The 17361-nt window shown below is 39.5% G+C and overlaps 1 protein-coding gene across 2 annotated transcripts in view; it reads left to right on the top strand.

The window, feature by feature from the left end:
* Positions 1-17361, top strand: part of CRHR2 (corticotropin releasing hormone receptor 2) — a 162700-nt gene that overhangs the window by 34857 nt on the left and 110482 nt on the right. The window contains exons 1-2 of one of the 2 annotated variants that reach the window (XM_052807888.1): positions 12798-13241; positions 13384-13503. In XM_052807888.1, coding sequence (XP_052663848.1) covers positions 13124-13241; positions 13384-13503 — 238 coding nt within the window. In that variant the 5' untranslated portion in view covers positions 12798-13123. Of the gene's footprint in view, positions 1-12797; positions 13242-13383; positions 13504-17361 lie in introns of those variants that run through there. The other variant, XM_052807879.1, reaches the window with a different exon arrangement.

Below are 17361 nucleotides of genomic sequence, written 5' to 3'. Positions count from 1 at the left end.
ACTTGGTTTATATTTTCTGCAGATTTTGCCTCCAGCAAAGACTTTTAGGGAACATAATCCATAAAAACAAGTACAATTCTTCTGAAGAAGAGTGTTGTTTTCTTCTAAAAAATACAAATTGCTTCTTATTCTCAGAAGTTTCTTGTAAGGAGGTTATTAATTTTTATCTGAAGCGGGTAACATGGGCTGTTCTTTCTGATGGTTGGACTCAATGATCTTAAAGGTCTGTTCCAACCTAAATGATTCTGTGATTCATCTCCATCAAGTAAGGTTATTTCAAATGAAACCATGGCTTTCTTGGTGTGGAGGAACACTCAGCTGTTGATTTCAGTGGGGACTGGAATTTTAACGTTAAACACACAGGACTGTATTGGAGGAATTACCTTCGCTCGTAATCAGAGGTGGAAAAAGAATTCATCTCACCTAACTTCAGATATGCATAGTGTAGACAGCTGCAATTAAGTCAGACACCTCAGGCTCCTCTTATGAGCAATTGCTACTGCTGTAGCATTTATACATTCATCTGATTTAAATGTACACATTATAATGAGATGTGCCCAGTTCTTTCATAGGCTGTTAAGGGAGTCCAGGCAGTTAATCTTGCCGGCAGAGACTGCTTGCACATCCACGTGATATGAGTCTTCTCACCTGGAGCTTCCAGTCGTGTTTGCAGATGACCTACTACAGGTCAAAGCACAGAAATTTTATTATTAACTGTAATACACCAATGATATCATAAAGGCCTTTAGGATAAGCTAATCAACACCTAAAATTTAAGAATCCCAACTATTTATTTCGTTCAGGAAACTGCAGATTTCAAAAAAGTCTAGGAAACTCATGTAAACTCCTGCTCCAGATTTTACACATTTGTTCTTCTCCCATCTACATTTTCTGTCACCTGGCAAACTAAAAATCCCATGGAATTCAGACCAAGTTATTGAAGTGTAATTTAAATGACCCCTAGGGTGTTCCAGCCCAACTAGCTAATCTCATATTCAAAGACAGAAGCAGAGTTACAGAGGCCAAGAAAATCCATTTGTCCATTATCGTAGGTAGCTTTTCTGTCTGTGTTAGCGTATCTCAAAGGATCTGGGATAAAATGGTCATAGTCAGGACTGTTTATTCAAGCTGGTGTCCTTCTGGAGGTGGACATCTTCCCATGAGGCCTGTGCAAGCTGCTGTGCTCTCTGCATGTAAATAAAGTTCACTTTGGTGGGGTCAGGGAAAAGAGAAAAGAGATTTTGATTTAGGATATACCTAAGAGTTTGGCTGAGCAGTGAGTGACAAAGGTATGGGGCAAAACTGAGTGAAACAGGTCCCTACAGCTGGTTTTCCTCATGACAAAGGAAAGTCCACCCTTGGGATGGTCAAAGCTACTTGTCTTTTATTTTGACACTGGAAATACTGCCCTAAGAAAAGATTTAACAAACTGTTCCATACACAAGACAATTTAGCTTTAACTAACTCAGTCCTTTTGATCACAAAAAAAACCCCCAACCCCCAAACAGGAAAATAGAAACACTTTATCAGAGATTCTTAATTGGCAATAGTCTGTAAGTACTCATGGCAGTGTGGACATAGTGTGCCTCTGCCCAGAGGGGAATGGAAAGCCTTACATGATCTCCTCTTTCCACGGGAGCAGCATTAATGTGAAAAGGATGATCGATCCATCAGTGTTTCCATCAGGAGCAAATTGAAACAGCCAGGGAAGTTGGTCTCGAGGTGGGGAAATAAGTTGGAAATCAGATGACAGAGGTCTGAAAGCACACTTACTTGAAAAATGAATTGAATTGTGCAGTGATTTCAGAGTGAAACGATGTGGTGATGAGGACAGACCTTATTTTCCATCTCAAACCTGTAATCTCTTGTGCAGTTGATAATCTTGTGTGTAAAAGGAAATTTTCTGTTCAGTGAAATTAATCTCTTACTGTAGCGACATTTTTGCTGTTGAAGAAGAAGGGGCAGTAATACGCACTTTGTCCACATGCAGATCCTTGTATGAACTAGTTAACTCTCCTGTTTTGGTTGTTTGGTTTTTTTGTGTTCAAGTAACTATAAACAGGTTTTCTTTTATTATGTTTTAAAACTCAATCAAATGTTTCTTTTGCAGTAATGGAGAATTAGGAGAGCCCTCCAGTGGCCAAGCAAAAGAAACCAACATTACTCTGGCAGTGAGCCAAACAAGTCTAGAAACTAGGGGGAGAAACATGTGCTGCATATTTCAAAGGTAGTAACTTCCAGTCCTGTTAAGAATGACTTATATCCTGCTTACATTGGTCCTTTGATCCAGAAGAATTCCATAGCACTTGACAAACTCTCTGTCTATCCCTGAATGAAATAGTATGTATTTATTCATTCATCATTTCTGTCTAGGAAGGGCTATTTGCATGCAGGGGAAAATACTTTAGGGATAAACTAATAGGTTTTATATTTAATAACTGTACAGGAAATGAACATGAAGATAATTTGGGCCTCACTGAAGTAATTCTTAGTATTCAGTCTGCAATAACTGCAGAAAAATCTTTTCACAAAAAATAATTATTTCTTCATTAAATAGCCCCCAAAGGCAAAGTTGTGATGACCAGGTGCTTGTTGCATGTAGTATTGCTGTAAATGATGATTCTGATGATTTTATTAGCTGGGGAAGGGAAGAAGTGCTGAAAAAGAATATCTTTTCCAGGCATCAGTCTGCAGAGTTTGACATCTACTTATGAAAACTGCCAATTAGCAACATCATAAATGGCTACTGTGGCTGGAGGTAGGAGATTTTGAAAGGTTAATGAGGAGATTCAATGAGTCCATAAGAGAAGCAGCACTTGCTTAGCAATAAGATGATAAGTTATCTTCTCTTTGCAATTGAGTGTGAGAGCATATGAATGACAAAATGTTTAATCAGAATGTTACATGTTTTCCCAAAACTCTTTCTTTAATATTCATTGGGATGAGATGTGCGGTTTACCAAATACAAAACAGATTAACATGTCATGGGAAAAGAAATCCAGCTGTGCTGTCAAGTAGATTGGAAGTGCCACACTTCCCAGGATTAATTTTTTGCTGCACCCGTTATTAAAATATCTATCTCAATATCAGCTATTTTATTTTAATTGATGACAGTTACATGTATTTTACATCTATGCTGAAATAAATCTATTTTAATGTTAGTGCTTATTTCAGTCTTCAACTGTTTTGCATTGAATTCTTAGGGACTGATCCTTGGCTTCTGTAAAAATCCACTGTAATCAATGCTGATGTAACCAGTTATAGATTGAGCTCTCCCTATCTAAACACTTGATAAGAACAGAAAAACATTGTTTTTGAGGCTTTTAACTGTTTTCCAAGGTTTATTCTTACTCTGAAAGTTCTCATCCATAAAATGGACGCAGTTAGTTTACAGGTGGCTCAAAATGTATGTTTCAGAATGAAAGATTCTATAAGCTTTATACAAGACCAGTAAAATTCAAGGGAAAACATAATATATGCACAAATAAGTGTGCCTTTCAACAAAGCAGCATTTAAGTCCTGGTTTAACAAATTACCTCTACTTACCAAGCCACTCAAACTCCTCCTTAATTCCTGAAGTCAGCAAAAGTTAGGTGCGGGTTTAAATTTAAGCAGTGTTTAAGCACCAAAGAGCCCATCAATGAAACTGACTTTGAACAAGAAAACAGCCTTTACCAAAGAGCATATCCCCCAATGATGGGCATGCTTAGAATAAAACCCAACAAAACTAATGATAAGCCTAATGCATATGTTTCAGTATTTTACAGTGTGTCACTATAATGTGAACAGGGCATTTTTATTACACAAAATTTTAAGCTGTGTGATCTGAATGATCTTAAAACATTTTTCTATTACATACGGTGCAACAAGTGAATATGATCACACGGGCTACTTTTTTTCAGAAACTGCTGTATGTGAGCATGAGTGTGTGTGTGTACAGTAGTTCCCCAACACAATTCATAGTACACAAGGCTGAATGAAATGGAGGTGTTTCTCTGCCTTCAGTGGAATTCTTCCCCATCAAACTACCTCTACGAACAGTAGTTAATATAATTTATCTTGTGACGATAGCTTAATGTAGGCATTTTTGTTTCAACTTTGAAACTGTGCTGCACTGCATGATTTGTCCTCTTCAATTTATGCCTAACTTATATCTACAGCTCCAATATCCATCTCAGATATGTGGTGTGTTGGCAGGAGAGAGCTCTGTCTAAAGTACAAGTGTATCTAACCATCTCTTCGGCTGAATTGCATCCTACTAAATAGGATATCTAAGAGTTACTAATCTCCAAATTAAATGAATCATCATTCTCTGAAAGTGGCCATTTCCCTGGAGACTGTTAGAGAGCCTGGATACCTGGCTTAGTCTAGACACCCAAATTTTAGATGGCTGAAATTAGGTGAGATGAATCCCTCTGCTGCTATGGACTTCTCAAATATCCAGCCTATACCTGTGCAAGACCTGAGGTACCCTGTGGTACAGAATCAGAAATATTGGCCCTGGTAATAAAAAGGTCAAAGGGTAGTGAGTCAAGCTAGGGAAGAGATCTGAAGGGAGGTAGATGGATTTGTTATCCCAGGAGGTAGCCAAAATGACATAGATAGCAAGGGTCAGTGATTCTAGACAGAGGCACAAATTAATGCTACAGAGATAATGTCCTTCCATCCATTCTATTCTCTTGGGGCTGCAACCTCATATGGTAGCTGTTTGAAAGCGCTTTGCAAATCACAAATCAGGGGGTCGTTAAGTTATTTTTCCTCAGTTATAATTGTCCTAATAATATTATGATAATCCATTTTCATGCCTAATCATTCCAGCTTCTGTCTAGTGTGACTGGACCCTGTCTCACTATCTGTTACAGAATGATGCTCTTGAGGACTACTGTCTCACTTCTTGAAGTTGGCATGACTGCTCATGATTTCTTCCATTTAATTTCCAGGCATTTTCTCTGGTGGTTGCTGACTGTCCTGGAGTCCTTATAATAATCAGCTGGCTAGCAGAGAGTTCCAAATCTATTATACAGTGTTTGTATTGTATTGGTTTCCTCTTGTAAATAATTACGTTAAATTTAAGACATGGAATCTCTAAGCATAATGATATGTTGCTAGCATTGTGCTAGTCCTATCATAACAAGACATTTTTATTCTCAATATGTTTAAATTAAAATATTTCTGTTTGATCTCCCATGAAATGATAGGCCCAAACTCATGGGATTACAGTTGCCAAATGCTCCAGGGAGACAAGGTACTGTGGGCCAGTGGGGAAGACCTCAGTGAACAATTCAATCTTTGTTCTAAGCATCTGGAATGGGATTCACTTGACTAAATGCAGACATTTACATCAGTCTAAGTTGTTATATGTTCCTCTTACAGACAGAGATCTACTCAGGGTATTGGATGGAACTGAGGGCAAAATCAATCTCATCCTAACATAGGTGATTACAATAGATCTGGTGAATTGCATTTTAAAAGTTCCTATTTCTTTCCACTAGCTGCAAAGGAAACCTAGGTTGATTGGCACCTCTGGAGGCATCTGCACTGGAGATACTGTGAGAGATGTAACATATCTAGAATTTCTTTCCTCTCTGAGAGGATGTTATAAGCATAACAGTTCAACCAAGAGAAGAAAATTGTCAGGAAAGCTTCATTTGCTCTACAAGGCTGCTACTTGTGCTACTCTTTGTTTGTGTTTTAGGAGGTTTCCCACATTTATGAAGGATTCAAGTTTGGTAACATAAGGAATAAAAATCTATTACATAGGGTAAAGCCTAAGTAATAATAGTGAAATACTCTCCCTAGTAACATGCTGGTGGTGGGCTTCTTCCCTTCTGTGGAAGGTCCAGTTTTTGCTCAGTCTAATATCCAGTAGCCTGAGTGGAGTGAGTTACATATTAGAAGATGAAATGCTTATAAGAAAATTTGTTATTGTTGCTCCTTGTTGAGTTTGACAATGGTGAGGTGCTTGTGGGGATTTAGAGGAGCAGTGTGCACTGATACTGTCCTGCTAGCTGGAATTCGGATTAAGTCTTCAAGATTATGTGCCCATGCATACATATCTTTGAGTGAGATCTGATCAGCCCTTATAATCAATGGATATCTGAGGCTCTGTTTGGTTGCTTAGATACGGGTGTCCCAGAACATTTGAGATGCTTGAGGACAAAATCCCTGGCCTCCAGCTGCTGCTTCAGAAGGGGTGGGTCTTCCCTAGGTCCTGTGTTTATCTGCCAGCCTCATGTGGCTATCTCAGATATGCTAGAGTATCTCCGATGGTGCTGGATATGTATTTTTGGGCAGTTGAATCAAAATCTAGATCCTCCTTGGCTATAATGGCAGCTTAGATAGCTCATGAAAAGCAGAGTGTCAAAGCAATCTGAATCTGAGAGCTGGCTACTCTGCAGTGTTTAAATTTGTTACGATTCCCAGATTTTGCACCTGGGTTGGGCAGAGATGCCCAAAGGAGTACATAAGCCACTAGCCCAGGGTCTCAAAGCCAGACTGCTGATGCTTCTCAGAAAAACAAGCAAATATGAGTTGGGTGGTTTAAAACTATGAGTTACAATACTGTAGCTACAATGCTGTATGCTGGGCAATAAAGGCAAGACCCATAACCCAAAGAATTAATTATCTTACTGCATATGTTAAGGTTGTTTAGGATGCCCCAGTAATTAGATCATGGCAATTTGGAGCATGCTGCTTTTGTTGGTGGACTAAATAATTTTCTGAAGCATCTGATTTTGGTCATTGTCAGAGATGGGATACTGGGCAACATGATCCTATGTTATTTCTACCTTGTCTGCTTTCTGAGCTATATGATGTTTCAAAGTCAGTTATCATGCAGAGTGTCTGTGTGTTTTCAGAGGAAATGGGGGATTGACCTCTGAACATTTTATTACCCTCTACCTTTTCTTTCTCTGCTTCCTCCTAGCTTAAGACCATATGGGATGACTACTCAGATCTTCCCAGCATGCACTGAAAGTCAGCACAGTGAAGCAGAGTGGGAGGCAGAGAGAGCAAAAGCTTGTCTGGCACAAGAAACCTTGTTGCCTAATGTATTGTAAGGAGGAGAGCAGGGCAAGACCCCTGATTCTATACATCTTATTTGGCAATGGTCCCATTGTACGTAACAGAAAGGAAGTGGGACCAATGAGACACATCATCATGGTCATCATTTGTTCAGATGTGACCTAACCCCTCTTTTTATTTATTTTATTTTATTTGCTTATGCTGTAAACAGAGGACCGGGCCATTGCCAGGCATAAATAGATGTATAAAATGGGTCCTTTGTGTTCTTGTATGTCTGTGAAGTGCTGACCCTGAATTTGACCATGTATAAAATCACAGTTATTCTGGAATGCATATTTCTGTGCTCTCATATGGTAGATGATGTTCTGCACATTCACCCAAAACACTTCACTTCAAAAAAAAAAACATTGGCAGTTTATGAGGGTGTCAAGGTTGGTTCTTTTGTGTGTTCTTATAATCTCCCTGCAATGTCTCATCATTTGTCTCATGTAACGTGATTCACTCGTACAGGTTTTATAGCTGTAGAGAATAACAAGTGTATTAATGTGCTGAAAGACATATATTAATGTGTAGCTACAAGCCATTTATTATTTATGCTGTTGATTCTTTTTACACCCACAGTAAATATTTTCTAACATCAGTAAAGATGCAAAGATTCATCACCACAGACCTGCATTTTTTAATTTTATCTCTGCTCACTACAGTCATACTTCATTTCTAGCATCATAAAGGATGTCTCCCATTTCTAACAAATGAGTTGACCAACAGAAACAAAGATCTGTATTTATCTATGTCTCATATTCCTCTCCACATACAACAATTTGCAACTCTGCACATTCTGTGTAAATTTCAAGTACATACAGTAAGGACTAGATTTTGATTAGAAGGGTAGTACTCAATTTGAGAAGTGGTTTTCTTTAACAATCTACTCATGTAGCAGAGTATAATTCATTGTGAGAAGCCATAGCGTGATGTGGCAAAGATAGCTGTATATGACATTCCTATGGTAGTTCTAGAGGTGTACTGTCTGGGAAGATCTTTAAGCTGTTGTCAATCTCTTGCTGCTTGAACTGTCTTGCTCCATATGGTATGAGGCTGTCTTGTTCCCACTCTGAAAATTGCGTTTACATTCATTGCTGGCATACCTTGAATGAGAAGGGAAGATAAGTATTTACCAGGTAATGATCATGTTGTCACTGCATTTGAAAGTGCAGTCAGATCAGTTTTGCAGTGCATGTTGAGAAGGAGGGCCTTCAGGTTTATGGTTCAGAAGCCACTCTGGTAAATTAGTACCTTCCTTAAAGTGTATGGTCTTGCATTCCTTACCTAGCTGAATAGTCCTACTAACTTTAAATTCAGATGCTGAAAGATCATTGCAATAATTAAGGATTACTGGGGGACATTTTTCAAACAGAAAAAGGAGAGATGAGAAAACACTTACTGTGCCATTTGAAACCCTCCTGCCTCATATTTAAAGGTAACAAAAATGTAGAGGTAGGCAAATGCAGAGGTAGACACTAAACTCCAAACTAGATCAGCTGGGCTGTACAATCAATTAGTTGATGACCCTGTCTTTCTGCCATCAACCTTAATTCTGCCTCTTGATTGTCCTCTGGGGATTTAAAGACTTCATTTCTACAAATAAGACAGATGTTTCTTTCTCCTCCTCTTCCTTCTCCTTCATCTATCTCTCTGTCTGCCATTTTTCCATCAAAACCAGGGTAGGGAATCCTTTCTTTGAAATTCACCTCACTTTTCTTTCCCTTGCTGAGGATGTGATAAACATCATAAAGTGCTCATGGCATTTCACATGAACCTGTATTAACACCATAAGGGCCGGACAGAATTCAACCAGAAGGTGTTGTACTTGGCCTGCAGACCATAACACACTTTTGAATCAGTTATTTGGCTATGTAGCTCTCTTGCTTATCTCACGCTCCAAACACAGATCCATGACTGTGTTAACAGACCAATTTATAGTGTTAGATGATGAGTATGGATGTGAAATTACTTGGATTAAAGAGACCCAAAGAGCCAATACTCAGACCGTGACTCCATTTGTTACTTCCATATTGGTGAGGTAAATCCCTGAAAGCCAATAGAACTGAAGTAAAAAGGGTATTGGTGTAACCAGGTTGTTTGATGAGTGATGTGCATTTCTTGTCCTAAGCTTGTGTTGCATACCAGAAGAGATGGTGACTTGTGCCTAGAAACCATGAGCTTTTCACATCAATGGATAGGGAAATGGGCGATAAAACCATTACTGTAGTGGGAAAAGAAGGCTGGATGAGGTACAGTGGGCTTTTCTTTCTCTGACAAAGGGAAATGAGGAGAGAAATGGTGCTTTTTTTTCTTCTTTCTTCTTTCCTTTTTCCTTTTTTTTTTTTCTTTTTTTTCAATACCCATCTTGGATATTGAAATATATAGTGATCTCTTGATTTTGTGGAGGTTGAGTGTCTGGGGAGAAGAGGTCCCTCTAGCAGACATGACCAAGGATCAGTCAGCTGGTTCTGGAGGTACTGTCACCCCACACAAACACATACGTTGGCTGCCTGAGTTGGCATAGAGCCGAGTTTTGGTGTTGCTGGTTAAACAGCACAAGGTCATCCTTGTTAGTCACTGTTAGTGGGGCAAACTAAAAGCCATCCTCTGGCTAATTCTACCAACTGTGGGTTGGGTTGGAGATTAAGAAACCAGCTGTGTAGCAGTGGTGCAAGGGCTGGTATATAAAAATTTCCTTTACCAGGGAATATTGTGTCCCATTTATGAGCAGAGCTCCTTCCTTTACTAGAAGAGCTGTAGATCACTTTCCAATACCTCTTCTGTAAAAGAGGTTTACTGAGCTGTGTGTGTGTTTACATGTTTATTTGTCTGTCTTGTTCACTTCCATAGCCTTGCATATTCAGATGCTCTTATACTGATTGGTTGTGCTTATGTCTTGCATATGCACCCAAACAAACCAATGAATACCACCACATAGAAACAAGCCTACTTTTAAGTTGACAAAGTTTTTCTGCCTGCCAAGTGCAATTACTAGCTTTCTTGGGTTACTCAGTAATTTTTAAGGTAGACCTCTGCTACCTACTGCCTGGCAAGATCTAGTAGTTACATGCATCAGATGCATCATGGAGGCATACTGCACCAGCAGAGAATCAGCAGTGTCAGCAGCTACAATATTTCTGTCAATCTTTCATTTCATTGCATTTGCTTCTTTTATAAAGAGCAACATTTTCACATCAAATAAGTCAAATTGACATGGTCAGGATTTGACTAAATCCAGCCGGAGAGAAACTTTCACTAAGTAGTTGATTGTACCCAGGGAAAGTTGCAGAAGTAGCTTTTCATGAAGAGGCTACAGTAGAACTGGGAAGGGATTATTAAAGAATGGTGCTGATTTGTTGACTGAGGAACAATAAATTATTTTCTTCATTCAGACTTACTCCTACACAATTTGTTCGTCACCTCTATATTTATTTCTGAGGTGGGTTTTTTTGGTTGTTAAATATATGGAATACAATAGTATTATCTGTGTGATATTTACTGCTTCTGATTTTCTAAAGTTAGCTGAACTGAAAAGATGGCAGGAAGAATTAGTTTAGACTGAAGATTTTCTACCTCTTCTCACTTAAATGAAGAAATCATTCTCTTAATCCTGAAAAAATATTTAGTTTAATCCAGGGCTGTTGTTTCAGGTGTTAACCACTATAAAGAACAGTTTTGAAATGAAATCCAGCTTAGTGTTCGACTCTGTAATATCTGAACCATTTGAAAAATCTTCAAGTGTTTATGCTGGAAAATACAGGGCAGCATTTAGGAACATGAAACAATTACCAAATTTAAAAGTAGTTGATTTTTGAAACAGTCTTTCTTTTTGTAATTTATTAAGTGATGGATTCCTCCAAAAATTCAGGAAACTCTAGTGCCCAAAGCCTCCAGCCAAGTTTTTGATTCCAGTGTGGTAGGTGCTGCACAAATAATGTGATAAAATAGACAAGGCAGACAGTAGGTGAGAAATGAAGACTTTTGGCCTGACTATGTGATTTGTCCCCTGCAGAGAGGCAGCAGAAGTAGAAAAAGATTATCTTATCAGCATCCTGGACAAGTGCCCTACTCACTGATCAGTTCTGCCTCAGTTGAAATGGCTGCTGGGCTCAGTGATGCCATTGGGCACTGACAAATGCTGTCTTCTGAGAAGATCTCATAGCCATCACTGAGATGCTCTGCTTGAGGAACAAAAATAAATTTTCTGAACTCAACTGCACTGTCAGAAAGAAGAAAGAAACTTAAAGTGTAGAGTTGAAGATACTTTGAGGGATAGATGTCTGTGGATTGTTTAGAGGTTTAGAGCATCCTTTATCTCCCTCACTTTAAAGTTCAAGAAAAAGGTTTTTTTCCTCAAAGCCCTGGTTAAAGACAACCAGTATGTTGGTGGTGGTCATGTTGTGTGAATGATGCTAAAGAAATTTTCTCTCCTGCTTTTGGGGATTATAGAGATGCATGGAACAAAGAGATCTGGTGGTGTTGACAAGGGTTAATTTGTTGAAATGCAGATTTCTCAAGAAGGGGTTGCAATTTTGGGAACATTCACTTGGGAAAGAGATCATGGCTCCAGAGAGAGAAACAGAGAGATGCATTCACTTGCCTCAGAATATCATGCTGCCTAGAGAGTTAGGACACTTGTTATCTTTGTGGGGTTTTACATATTTAAAACAAAAATACTCATCCCAAACTCATGATGGCACTCCTCCCTTCTTCCCCCATTGCAATGTGAAAAAGTTAAAAAATCTCCAGATTTCCAGATGGCAATATAGTGTCCTGGCTAGTTCTCTCATCAGCACATGTTGTTAATTTATTTGCCATTCTAACCCAGTGATTTTTTCTTTTTCCTTTCTTTGGATAACAAAACTCTTTTGGTCCTTGAAGACTAAAAAATAAAGCCCTTCAATCTTACATATAAATAAAGGGAAAGTCCAGCCCATTGCAGGGTGGGAGGTAGATGTTATAGGAAGTTCTATACCGCTGCTTTGAACTCAGTGTAAGCACCATGTCCGGTCTAAAGCTGTGAACACAGACTGCAAACAGGAGTTCATTTCTGGATCACTTTCTTTCTGTCAAAGCTTCTTTATTGTCCTTGCCTTCTGTTTCTGCATTAATCTCATATCCTGATGCAGAAAGTCAGAAAGGCTGTTTAGGTCCATTCCAAAGCTCTCCTCTGCTCTCTGTGCCTTGCCCTACTTACTGTTCACCCCATCCCATCTGCACGAGTGGCTAAAAGATGTGTTGCCTCTGTGCCTTGCCTCTCCCAGGCTGGGTTCCCAACCCTTCTCTCACTCTCCCCACTCTGCCTCTCCTGTGGGTCATTACTTCAGATTCCTTTGTTCTGATGCCTCCCTTCTATCAGACCATCTCCCTCATCCCAGCTTTTATTTCTTTTCTTTCTCAAGGCCTGCTCAGCATCCAGTACTGCAGCTACTGGACTGGGTCCCTTCTTCCCCCTCCCTGTCTAAGCATCTCTGCTTATCCTCAGTTCCACACAGTAAAGGCAGGAATTGCTTTGCTTCACAAAAAGCAAGAGGAGTTTTTCATCTGGTGGCTTTTCCTTTTCTCCCTGGCTCTAATTTGCAGTGAGTATTTTTGCAAAAGTGCTCATCCCCGAAGCCAGCAATAAAACTCTGTGTGTGCGCGTGTGTCCGCGCGCATGTGTGCGTGTGAGAGAGGGAGAGGGAATGAGAAGAGGGAGGGAGAGAAAGCAATACAACAGTCTGGCAATGTGAGGCGGCATTGGAGAGCTGCTAGACCAGGGAAGCTGGCTAAGAGACGCAAACCCCTTACTCTGGGCTCAGCGTGATCCCATTGGTTCCTGAGCTGCTGTTTTAAAGCAAAGAAGAGCCTGGAGGATTGAACTGCACAGCCAGACGCAGACTCTCAGCCAAGTTGTCAGCACGCTGGGAGGAAGAGAGGCTCGCACACACAAGATTGCAGGGTGTCCGCAGCTTGATGTTCATTTGTTTCCAGAAAGGAAGAAAAGAGAGGGGAGAAAAAAAAAAAACCAGAAAAGGGGAAAGGAGCCTGATCCAGTCCAGCAGTCCTGGGGCAAATAATGGATGTGACCATATCTCAGTTCATCTTAGAAGAATTTGATGTCAACTGCAGCCTCCTGGATCGTTTACAAGAGACTTTTTTAGAGAGTTCCTCTATCCCTTTCCTGGGCTTTGATGGTAGGAAATGTTACCTAGCGCAGGGCTCAGAAAAGCTTTATAAGTGTTAGGATTCAGTTTGCTTTGTGATGCAAAGTGTGTCACTTTTGTATTTTCTCAACTGCTTCTTTTTCCCTTTCTGTCTCCTTTTTTAATGCAAAAGGTCCGTACTGCAATGCCACCACTGATCAGATTGGGACCTGCTGGCCCAGAACCTCTGCGGGGGAACTAGTAGAGAGACCCTGCCCGGAGTTCTTCAATGGGATCAAATACAACACCACGAGTAAGTACAAACTCCTTTCTTTCTCCCACAGATCTGGTGTTGAGAAGGCGCATGGGGAGATCCAAAATATATTTTCCATTTAAAAAAAAAAAAAAAAGAAAAAAGTGTTTGCCTGGGAATCAACATTTCCTCCACATTCCAGCCTGTATATTCAGAATTCCTGCCTGGAATGATGCAGATTTCTCAAAAGCACAGAGTTTTGCACACCGATTCTTCTTTACTTAAGCGTATTTAAGTAGATCTGGGCAAAAATATCCTCTGCAGTCTAAGGAGAGTATACTGTGCTTTGTATGCTTGTTCATGTGTAGATATGTGTAGCTGAATATATTTGTAGCAGTGCTTCAGCCATTTGGATAATTAAAGATCCTTTGGCTTGTGAAGTACTTAGTCTTAACGCCTAAGAACTGTATTTTGAAAGGACTCTCACTTTGAGAGGCTGTTTGTGTGAACAAGGGGACAAACTGGGCTGGAAGTTGTATCTAACAAACAGAAGGCTGAGGTCTGAAATCTGTTTAGCAACTTCATCAGCAGTTGGCTTATGAGGCTGGAGTGGCTGCATCATTACTGCAAGGGAGACAGTAGAGGATATTATAAGGCAAGTAATAATCAAAGCAAGGGAGCATGGGGGCTCCTTAGAAATCTCTTGGAACTGATGTTTTATTCTTAGAGGTAAACAATCATGATGACTCACTAAAAATTTATTATTCAGGCTGTTGGACCCAGGCACTCATTTCCTTTTCCTTATCTGTCAATACTGTTTGGACCTTTCATTAAGAGTTTTTAACATATTAGTTCCAGGTATGTGTACCCACTTGTTTGTCACTCATTTTTTCAGACTACTCAGTGTGCTTTTGACTGCGGGGACATTTCATTCCGTGTATCACTCTGAACTGTTGCTCAGGTGTTAGTAGTCTAATTTTTAGGTAGTGTTAATTTTGTGGGGCTAGCATTCTTATTAAGTCCCATAAAAGAATGACCCTGTCATCTTAGACCTTGTTTTTTAGCTTGTTGAAAGTGAATTTATTCTTTCCCCAGCTCTAGGTGTCAAGGGTCAGATAACTAGACAAAAGGTCTGTGTATTTGCTATGCAAAACAAAGCCCTCTTCCAGATTTGTTCTTAGGGACCAGCTTCTGTCATCCTTGACTTTGAGCAGAGTAAGGAAGTTACCTCAGAGAACTGCAAGATCATCCTCAAACCCTATATTCTCTGACCTGTGCTCTTTGCAATAAAATAGGTGGGAACATGCAAAGGGCTGGGTTATGCTGTCTTTGATTATAGCAGGTAGTCCACTACCTTTACAGTCTCGGCTGAGATCAGAAGAAAATTTCTGAGAATTAAGGACAGCTCAGACAAGAGCAAGTGTATCAGAATAGACCCTAAAAGAGCAGCCATATAAAAGGTACCTCAAAGAAGTATGGCCTTTTTTTTTTCCCATTTCCTTTTTTTGGTGGGGGATGTCAGTATTTCCACTGCCTTATTTTTGTTTCTCCAAAAGGAAAGTGAGAAGGAAAAAAAAAAAAAAAAAAAAGAAATGCATTATCGATGATTCCTTATTTATATCATAAACACAGTGGAGAGAATTTAAATGCTTTTCCTGTGCATGGAAGAAAAAAAATCTTGAATACCTCATTTTATTTTGATAAACTCTGTTAATGCTTTTAGTAGTTCATCAGTGACCTGATTTAAAGTTCTTCCCTGATCCTCTCCTCAATGGTGGCTACTGCTTGTATTACAGTGCTAATAAATTTTCTTAAATTCATTGCTCTTAAAACAATGGCATGTTAATTAAATTAAAGACTGATGAAAATATATTATTGAAAAACTGAAGAATTATTTTGTCGTAGTCTGGGGAAGTGGACATTTTTCTCCTTTCAACATAAAATGTGAGTAGTCACATTGAGACAATGTATGTCTGCAAGACTGATTGGTAGTGCATACTGGTGCGCAGATGTGGTAGCATACCTAGCTTGCAATAGAGAACTAAAGTACACTGAAGCCACTGTAAGCGGCTTTCAGTTGATTCTGTACTCTTCCATGTAGCTCCTCCAAGTTGTGGCGCAGAAAAGGAAGGGAAGGACTATACCGAGATTCGAATCAACTTGTAAAATCAGTAGCTTCTTGGGCAATAGTAGTTGGTGATTAAGGCTTGGGAAAGCGGTAGGACAGCAGGTTAAGATTCGAATACAGAGGTGCAACGTCTTTTGTGATTTGAAAGATGTGGCAATTAGTACATGCAGAACTTGTCCAAATTTTGGGAAGGCCAAATACTGATGTGGTCTGACTACTTTTACTTGCATGGTTTCACCAAGTTAGTTTGTGGGCTGACTAGAGGGCCATTTGTAATGAGACTCAATGTGCTTAAAACCTAGACTGTGCACCTTGTGCAGATAATAAAATAAGGACAGGAAACTGATAAAAAATGGGAAATGGTTCTTGCAAATTTCAGAGGTGAATAATCCAGCTACAAAGTGAAGGTTTGATCAGGAGATGGCTTGGATCAACGAAAGATTTCTGCCTAGGATCTGTAGTGTAGTTTTGTTCTGTTTCATTTTGCACTTTGGTGAGGCAAAGGGAGAAATGATGGTGTGTAATATTCTACTGAACTGTACTGAAATCAGACAAGTTTAGAAAAAGCACTGTGCAATGCCTTTCTTCTACTAAGGGCTTATCCAGTTCTAGGTTGTAACTCAGCCATTTATTATACTGTCATTCATCCTGTGTTTGTGAGCTGCCATCTTTTAGGAACTATAGTGCATCTTTACTTTGGTTCTCTATGGCTGTGACTATATTACTCATTCTAATGCATATAAAATTTTTGGATCAATTTCAGTGATTTTTTTTTTTGTTTTAGAAATAAAGCTTTCAAAGATTCCAAGTTCCTACCAGTTTCATAAAAGTAGTTCATCAGCTGGAGGGAATGAACCCAGTAGCATTCCCCATAAATGAAAGCTTTTGCATTGTAGACACTAGAAAATCCAGACTTGGAAGTACCCAAACTATATGAAAAACTTATACCAGACTCAGTCAAGCACAAGACGCTGATCCATGACAAATCAGGCAGCCCAGGTTCTGGTACTCATGGGGCTGTTTCTGTGCCTTCTTGTAGTCTCTATGCACGTAGTGTATGGAATTCAAGACAAAATGCGACAAGTAGTTCGCATCACCACAGATGAGCTCATCAAAGGCTTTGGATGGACCTACCCTGGCTTGGTATCCATCTTGTCAACTGTCATGCTTTGATTGTCGCTCTAACGCAGAACCCCTGTGCTTGGATGGGGAATGCTATCAAACCCCGCAATATGCCAGCAAAGTTTAATGAAAGAATATTTGAGTCAAAAAGCTTAAGAACAAGAACTGGTATGTAAAAAATCCCCTCCTTTTTGCCACTACAGAATAAACTGTTTGCGTAAAACATTTCTATTCTAACTGCAAAAAATTCCCGTGGTGATTTTGTGCCTGTGTCTGTGTATCTGTATGTCTCTTGGGAACTGCTGAGTGACTCAGAGAAGTTTCAGCTGGATTCGTAAAACAAAGTCTGTCAGTCTGTGAGTATTTTTCATCTCTGACACTTCGTTGTTTTGGTGTTTTTTTTTCTCTCTCTTTATTTGAGAAATAAAGTTGTGCTGACAAATCAAGACCTGGTTACCCTGCAGTATGATTTGTGAATATAGGCAAAATATTCTTTGACCAAGGATCTGAAAATGATGCCATCCACTTACAACTTTGCAATTTTGCAGCAAAGCTTATGTATTATTCTCAAAGAAGAAAAAAAAAAAAGGAAAAATGTATGTATTGGTGCAGTGCGTGGCTGTGCACTTGTCTCTGCTCAGGTTCTATATTTAGCTAAAGATGACAAT

Source organism: Harpia harpyja, chromosome 1 (assembly GCF_026419915.1).
Source record: "Harpia harpyja isolate bHarHar1 chromosome 1, bHarHar1 primary haplotype, whole genome shotgun sequence".
Taxonomy (NCBI): domain Eukaryota; kingdom Metazoa; phylum Chordata; class Aves; order Accipitriformes; family Accipitridae; genus Harpia; species Harpia harpyja.
Note: the sequence above shows the minus strand (reverse complement) of the source record. Positions and strands in the feature narration are given on the sequence as shown.